Raw genomic sequence first — 8,961 nt, forward strand, 5'->3', positions numbered from 1 at the left:
TTTATTATATGTAAGTACACTGTTGCTGTCTTCAGATACTCCAGAAGAGGGCGTCAGGTCTTGTTACAGATGGTTATGAGCCACCATGTGGTTGCTGGGATTTGAACTCCAGACCTTTGGAAGAACAGTCGGGTGCACTTACCCACTGAGCCATCTCACCAGCCCTCTTTGTCTCATTCTTGACTGCTAATTCTTTAAAAACAAATTTGACTAGTTCTACAAGAGTTTTGGGCAAGCTGGTTTGATCACATTCATTCCATTTATCAGTTCCCAGGCACACTGCCCTTCTCTTATCCGGCCACCATTTTACCACACGTTAAAGGTTACTACTTCATTTCCACCTATCCATTTCCTTCCTTCAACTCTTCCCATGCCCTGAACTCCCTTTCAAACCCATGACTTCTTCTTTAATCATTACACACACACACACACACACACACACACACTACTGCTCTGTCCATTTAACATTCCTCATAAATACAGTAAGTGTTTAAGAAATTCTCAAAACAAAAACAAAAAGCAAAACAAAAGAAAACAAAAAAATGACAGAAAAAAATCCTAACATAATCAGCAAGGTACTGAAGCGTGTCACACTCACAGTGGCACCAGAGTTCTTCTTGAACAGCACTAAACTTGGCTCATATGAGCCATGAGCGGTACCTTCAGTGAAACCCAGGGTATTAAAACAGGGCTTTGGGGAATTGAGGAGTTATGGGCAGTGGGGTCTCTTATTGATATAAACTTCCTTGTAAGCATGACTAACTTTCTATTGCTGCCATTAACTAAAGATCAAGAACAATCTTAGCATAAAGTCTTATTATAAAATGGGAGTTCACTATGAAGGAGCGTCAAGAGCACTCTATGGGGTTTCTTCAACGGTGCCAGCTAGACCTCACCATTTGTCTGAGGCTCACCGACACCAAAGGTTTATATTGTTTGTTCCTTCTGAATAAGATTGTTTTCTTTCTTTCCTGATCCATTAAAGAAAATAAAGATTTCTCACAGCTTCTATTATTATCCTTCAGGCACATTTTTTTTTGAAAATCCTTTTTATTTTCTACAGCAAGCAGACGAATTAGAGATAAAGTCTTGTCTTCTTTTACCTGTTACACTGTAACAGAGATGATAAAGTATATGATAATGCTGCTTTGGTTTCACAATACACTGAGAGAAAGGTAAGATTCATTTTGGGAGAGAAATAGAATGAAGTCTTGTGATTACTCTCACAAATGGCCATGGGGGCCTTTGTGGAAGAGGAAGGTGAAGAGATGGAAGACTGTCTAAGGGCAAGGACTGTATGCAGCTAGACTTTCATCCCCATGAACTCCAAGTGAACCCGCCTATCTCTACCTCCCGGGCATTAGGATCACAGATGCATGCTGGGATGTCTGGGTTTTGTATGGTTACAGGGGTCGAACTCAGGTCTTTATGTTTGCACCAACTAAACCACCTCTCCAGCCTTTTCAACATTAATTTATTAGAGGCCTAGCTTAAGTCCCAAAATTTTATTAGACTTATTTATTGTGTGGGTTGCCTATTTGTTTACTTGTTTGTTTGTTTTAAATGGAATGGTTGAGACAGTCTCTTGTAGCCCCAGGCTGACCTTAGAATGGCTAAGCATGACTTTAAACTCTTAATTCTTTCATATACCTTTCCAGGGCTGCAAAGACAGGCATGTGCCTTCATTACTAGCTATGATTAGTTTTAAATACTCTTTCGTTGTCAAAAGATGTTTTATTAATTTTTAAGTGACTGCATTGTCTTAAGGTAAGATCAGATGATTAAAACCATTGTGAGAAACTGATAAGCTTGGTTTGGTTCCTAACATTATCCTTCCATAGAACTGGAGTGAAAGTTACTGGATCACTGATCTGACTTGTAAGCAACGTACAACTCTAAGAACCTGTGGTCATAGCTGCATGGTTTCTCCTGGCCATGAACCTCTGAAGAGTAGCCTAGTGGAGTGTGCTGTGAGCACAGCACCAAGAGGCCCTGGGGAGAGGCACATCTGAACTTTAACAAGCCCTCCAGGTGATCTTATGACACCCAGAAACAAGTCACTAAGAGCATTGTTCCTCCGACTTCTGTAGTAAGCCCCCTCTCACAAACAGATTTAGTGTCCAAACCAGCCTCTTCTTATGTCTTCCTTCATGTAGAAAAATCTAGATGACTGAGCTAGGCATCACTAGCAGACTTCTTATAGCAACACGTTATTATGTAGCCATAATAAAAGCATTTAGCCATTATGATAAAATGAGAGATAATGAGCACCCGTAGGCAAAGGAAAGAAAGATTAATGACTGGCTGCAAATCTGGCTTACTTTTCCTTTAATTTGGCTAGCATCCTGACACCACGATGTGTCCAGATGACTCTTAGATGCTAGGCTTATTTTATTTCTGCCCACATTAATGCCTTGCACCAATTGGCTTCATTGTTCAGAAATCTGTGCTGTTTGAATCTCAATATTAAAGTTTTCAAGCCTCTTTCTACTTGGATTTAGTCTTGGAACCAGAAAAAAAAAAACAAAAAAACAAAAAAACAACAACTACATATGAGTGGAAGAGCCGGGCATGGTGGCGCACGTCTTTAATCCCAGCACTCGGGAGGCAGAGGCAGGTGGATTTCTGAGTGAGTGGAAGAGATGAAGTGTGAATAAGTCTCCCCTTTCCAGGTCTCCCCTTCTGAAACGCCCTATCTTATCCCCTTTCCTCCTGCTCTATGAGGATGCTCCCCCACCACACCCACTCCTGTCTTCCCGCACTGGCATTTTGCTACACTGGGGCATTGAACACCCTCAGGCCTAAGGGCCACTCCTCCCACTGATGTCCAACAAGGCCATCCTCTGTCACATATGCAAGCAGCACCATGGGTTGCTCCATGCCTATTCTTTGGTTGGTGGTCCAGTCCCCGGAAGCTCCGGAGATCTGGCCTGTTGACACTGCTGCTCCCTCCGTGGGGCTGCAACCCCCCTCAGATCCTTCAGTCCCTTCTCTAACTCCTCCTTTGGGGACTCCAGCTGTGAGCTTCTGCCTCTGTCTTTGTCAGGCTCTGGCAGAGCATCTCAGGAGACAGCCATACCAGGCTTCTATCAGCAAGCACTGCCAGCATCCACAGTAATGTCTGGGTTTGGTGACTGTATATGAGATGGATCCCCAGGTGGGGCAGTCTCTGGATGGCCTTTCCTTCAATCTCTGCTCCACACTTTGTCTCCATATTTCCTCCTGTGAGTACTTTGTTCACTCTTCTAAGAAGCACCGAGGCATCCACATTTTGGTCTTCCTTCTTCTTGGCTTCATATGTAGACCCATAATTTAACTTGTCTTGCCAGTGAGCTCCTGAAGCTGCCAACAGCCTCAGAACACATTTCCTAAATATAGACAGTAGATCATTAAACCATGGAGGAAGTCCTCCTTACTCTCCATTCCTTGAACTTCTATACACCGTTTCTACCTGAGTACCCTGCACTTGGTGATATATTGTTTTAATAATAATTCTTAAATCATTTCATGGGTGACTGTTCCACCCACCCCAACCTCCTCCACAGCACTTAATGCAATATGCTGCAGGAAGTAAGATTCACTACGTAGTCAGAGCTCTGACTAACTGCCTGACTAAATGTGCTACCTGTAATTATATTTTAAATCTTAATCAGGACAGTTCTAGGAACTCTAGGTGATTAAGTCAAAATCAATTCAATTTGGGTTTGTAGACGTTGTCTAGAGTGAATAGACTTCATCAAAGCTTGGCAAAATGCAGAAAGTTTTCAGTAGAAACCAGAATATAAAGAAATTGAAATCACTCATATGAGATACACTGGCTGAATAGTTCCTGGTGAAGTGAACATTTCTAGAATAAAATTCACTAGAACACAGTTACTCATCTTACTTTGTTTTTTTTTTTTAAGGTAAAAAAATCACAAATATTATCTTGCTGGAGCTTTTGCTATAGCTGGAGAAGTCTGAACAAAGACATTAGGAACAAAGTTATTAGGAGGAACTACTTCTCTTTCTGATTTTCTCCATGTTATCTATGCAAATAGCATGCAAAGCTATTTAAAGGAACCGAGAGCTAACATCTAACACTAGAAATTGTCAAAGCGCCTCCACCATTTCATCTGAACCCTTATAAAACCCTATATGGTGGATTTAAAGAAAGATGTACCTTCATTTTTTTCAGTGGGAAGATGGAAATTCAAAGATATGGAAATAGCACTTAGATTAAACTACAAAACATTACCTTATAACACAAATCACCGCTTTTAATGATTATCATAAACATAGTCTTGGGTTCATTTTGCTCACAGGAAATGGCTGGATGGACACACTCCCACACATTTATTTTCAAGGAGCTCCCCACCCCAAACTCTACTTTCAGAAACAAAACACCTGAAAGTGCCACTTGGAACCTTCAAGAGAGGTGGGTGTGTGGAGCTCACAGCATGGCATGCAAGGACCTTATCTGCTTTGATTGAACTATCTCAATCATGTATTCTGTGGCATAGATAGCATAATTTAATATAGTTCATGTAGAATTAAGAATATATGTGTCTTGTATAATTACTCATTTCTGTAATTAAACCTTGGGGACTTTTTAAGGTATTTTCAATTATAGCAAAGTAGAAGATAGTTCTCATGATCTTATGAGTTGAGGTAATACATTAAAATTTATTTGATTGCTATAATTACAGAATTATTGGTTAGAAGTCAGAAGACTTGCACATTTTCTTCTAGGTTAAGCTTCTTTTTTGGGAAATCAAACAACTTTCAAATACCTGAATCTGGTTCTACAGGCAAATCACCCAGAGAGAATGAATGTAAAATATGGACCAATAAGCATAGGTTTACCATTCGAATTGTGTGACAATCACCTTCTAGCTTTTCTAGAACAATGCAGCCTAGTATTTTGCACATTGATAAAGGGCACAAAGTAGATGCATTTCGTATTTTACCTCAGATCTTCAACATGAACAGTTCTCCATTCACTGTGGCACTAACGTCTGCTGTGGACAGGTTGCAGACTTGCTCTGGCTAAGGGGATGGATCATGTTGAGCTCTCCTCAGAGTCATTACAGCATGCTAAGTACAGTCCACGGTATTGATCTGCAGTCACTATTGTCTCCCTAAGTATGAAGTTCTGTTTAGTGAGTAGGATTTCTTTCATCCATATAAACTATAGAGTAAGACTATCCCAGTCTTCATTCATTCATATTAAAAATATTTCTGAGTAATTAGAAGTAGACATGGCCCTTGTGAGAATGACAGAATCATAAGGCAATATAAACTCTCTCTCTGCCAGGAACATAAAATCTAACTCAAAACCCCAATACACAAATGTGACAGTTCAGATCTCAATCAGGCATTAAATAACAATGAAGAAGAAGAGCATTGCAGATGTCTGGAGATTTGTCTACCAGTCACTGTTCAGTAAATATTGTAGTATCAAGGTGCATTATTATTATATTTAAGAACATAGGGTTGAGAGTTATCCAGGTATAGGTTCTGGTCCCTGCCCATGTCATCGAGCTGTGTGGAACTGACTAATCCTACTTCTCTAGAAGTCTGTCACCTTCTATAATTGAGGAGCAGATAGACTATGGTGGTGGGAATTAATGAGTGGAATGGACATCATGTGACACTCAGCAAAATTTCATCGGATATCAAGTGTCAGCAGTTCATCATTAGAGCCAAAATATTTCTCATGGAAGTTAAGAGGCAACATAGGTCTGTCTACCCAGTGTGTGTGTGTGTGTGTGTGTGTGTGTGTGTGTGTGTGTGTGTGTGTGTGTGTGTGTATGTGTGTGAGAGAGAGGGAAGGGGAGACACACACAGACAGAAACAGACAGACAGACAGACAGACAGACAGACAGACAGACAGACACACACACACACACACACACACACACACACAGTGTCATACTGTGCGTGTGGAGGTCAGAGGTAAACTTGGTAGTTGGTTCTCTCCTTCTGCCTTCTAAGGCAGGTCTCTGCTGTTGTTTCTGCTCTCCTAGTATTACTACAAACTATCTTGCTGTGCTTCTAGATGGTTTTCCTTTCTCCACCTCACATCTTGCTGTCAGAGTGCTGACGTTACAGGTACGTGCAGCCACCTGTGGCTTTGTCTACTGAAGTTGATGAAATGCTCGGTTTCACATAGCTCATCTTCTTGTTATAGCTGTAAGATGACCTTTGGGTATTAAAAGTCCCATCTGAGGTCTAGAGCTGTAACTCCCAGGCAGAGCACGTGACTAACATGCTCAATGCCCTGGATTGGTCCCAAGCACTGTAAAGAGACAAGAGTATAGTCAAGTTTAATCTTATCCTCAATTTAAACCACCCTCTCTTCCTCCAGTGCCCTCCCGTTCTCAACTGAGATACATCCCTACTTGATGACAGATGCACTATTTTCTTTCTGATGTAGGTTACCTTTTTTTTCCCTGTAGCTTAGAAAGTGTGAGTAGAAGGTGGGAGGAAAGTCATAAATGTTTGTCTGACAGACTTACAGGCATCCTCCCAAGACCTCTATCTGATGGGGCACTGTCTTCCTGGTTGGGAATTTTTGTCAAAATGACAGAAGCTAGAATCATTTGAGAAGAAGGTTAGTCAGTTGAGGAAATGCCACCAAATGGTTAGCCTAGCCTATGTTGGCTTTCTTGATTAATAATTGACTAGGAGTATCCAGCCTACTGTGGGAACAGGAGGCCCTGAGCTGTATAAGAAAGTAGGCTGAGCAAGCCATGTGTTCCTCTGTGGCTTCTGCCTCAGTTCCTGCCTTTTACCTCCAGGTTCCTGCCCTGACTTCTCTCAGTGAATTGAGAGTGTGACTCAGGAGTTGTAAAGTAAACCCAATTTGATTCTGGTCATGGTGTTTGTCATACCGATAGAAACCCTGACTGAGACAAGCAGTTGAGAATTTCATGCAAAGGTTTCTGCAGTTCTCCAGTGAGAAACAGCAGTGCTTCTGGTACCTTCCTTCCTAACTTGTACTATGTCATGTCCTTCCTTCGTGTGTGGTCCCCTTGCTTCATGTTGGTTCCCTTACCAACGTGACATATGTGAGTCTTCTTGGCCAGCCATTCAGCTGAAGCTTGACCTTCTGTGGCTTCTTCTGGGAACTGCAAATGGGCTGCTACCCTATCCATAGTCACTTATCTTTTTGTGGCAATCCTTCTCAGGATAGTACAGAGAACAATTGGGGAATCCACTATCTATCCAAATGCCAAAACCAGCAAGAAGAGATTTGCATCTCCTTCTCATAAGTATTTCTTGTCTTCACAAATACTTTGGGTCAGCTTTCCACCTTGGTTTCGAGATGGAAGAATCACTATGTTGCTTGTTTCCAGGGACTTCTTTGTGTACCTAGTATATGAATAATGTATAATAAAGATATGAGTAAGGCAAGGAGGAGGAGAGGATGGAATATGGATGCTTTTTACAAATATTCATTCATTCATTCATTCATTCATTCATTCATTTAATGTATGTGAGTACACTGTTGCTGTCTTCAGGAACACCAGAAGAGGGCATCAGATCCCATTGCAGATGGTTGTGAGCCACCATGTTGCTGGGCTTTGAACTCAACAACCTCTGGAAGGACAGTCAGTGCACATAACCACTAAGCCATCTCTCCAGCCCCCACGTCTTTTGACGTCACTTAGTGATCCCATGGTTCTCTGTAGATGATGGAAGCTCTTTGGTATCTATTGTTTTCAACATTGGAGTGTAGGTAGCAGTTCTGAAAGCATAGCACACATAGTGCAAGAACAGTTATCACCTCAAATGATAAATGGTGGAAGTGAGAGAAGCAGGAGGAAAGTAAAAGCCGAGTCTCCATCGCTACGATGTGGATGAAGAGCACAACAAGGTGAAGCCTAGGCCAGGAGATTCGAGTTCTGCCAGAACCAAGCATTCATCTTGCCGTGATCTTAGGAGCCTTTAGACATCAGATTCCATTTCACCTAAAATATTTCCAAGGAAACATGTTCTTCTTGCCCTTCACAACATCACTATGTTTTTTTTTTTTTCCAAACAAATTAAGATGCAAGTTACCTTTTTTAAAACCAAATTTTAAAGATTTTATTGTGTCTCTGGGCACACACATGTGCACATGCACATGGGTGCCTCCAGAGGGCAGAAGTGGAGCATCAGATTGTTTGGAGCTGAAGTAACAGGCGTTTATGAACCACCTGACACAGGTGCTGGGGCCCAAACCCTGGTCCACTGCTCTAAGTGTAAGTTGTTTAACTGCTCAACCATCTCTCCAGTCCCTCCAAGTTATCTTTCACATAACAAATAATCTCAGTTTGCTCATGACTATATAACCTGTATTAGAGTTAAACTAAGGGAGATTAGGAAAAAAGTAAAATATGCCATTAATCTCTGAGATCTAAAGACTTGATTATGACTTTGCCTTTCTCCCCAGCCATTAAGGGCAGATGCTTGCTTTCACGAATACTGTGAAAACCAACATCTGCAGTCAAGTTTTAAGAAGCAAAACAATGTGGTGCAGGCGGGTGGAAGACAGCCAAGCAGTGCCTGAGGGATGGTGCCACTTTGATGAGCAAGGATGTGGTGGGGAGATAGGAGAGAAAAAGAGGGGAATGGTGTGTGTGCTATGAAGAGAGGTAGAACTGGGGACTCCAGGATGGTGAGGAACAGCCCGGTGTTCGTAGCCTGTGCTGCCTCCTGAGGCCTTGGTGCTATCCAGACTTGTGATGCTGTTGAGAGCCATGCTGGGCCCATGGTCCTCCTACAAGAAGGGTCTGTATGAATGTCTGTGGATCATGTTATCACTGAAGGCCACGTGGACATCTGTGATCTGGCCTGCTGCCTGGGGCCATATTGATATCTGAGGGTTGGGCAGAGATGGTCTTGCCCCATGCAAGAGATCTGTCCTTGTCCTTTACCTGGGGGATGTGGAAGAACCAGCCCCTATGGTATGAGTATGGGAGAGCTGGTCTTTCA

The 8,961-nt window shown here is 42.0% G+C and overlaps 1 protein-coding gene across 1 annotated transcript in view; it reads right to left on the reverse strand.

Annotated features, from left to right (window-relative positions):
* Positions 1 to 7,139, reverse strand: part of Rpf1 (ribosome production factor 1 homolog) — a 27,760-nt gene extending 20,621 nt beyond the window's left edge. Inside the window, exons 1-2 of the mRNA XM_021196981.2 lie at positions 7,040 to 7,139; positions 6,501 to 6,574 (exon numbers count right to left, since the gene is read on the reverse strand). Coding sequence (XP_021052640.1) covers positions 6,501 to 6,574; positions 7,040 to 7,139 — 174 coding nt within the window. The remainder of the gene's footprint in view (positions 1 to 6,500; positions 6,575 to 7,039) is intronic.
* Between the last annotated feature and the right edge of the window lie 1,822 nt (positions 7,140 to 8,961).

This window comes from Mus pahari, chromosome 4 (assembly GCF_900095145.1).
Source record: "Mus pahari chromosome 4, PAHARI_EIJ_v1.1, whole genome shotgun sequence".
Lineage (NCBI taxonomy): Eukaryota > Metazoa > Chordata > Mammalia > Rodentia > Muridae > Mus > Mus pahari.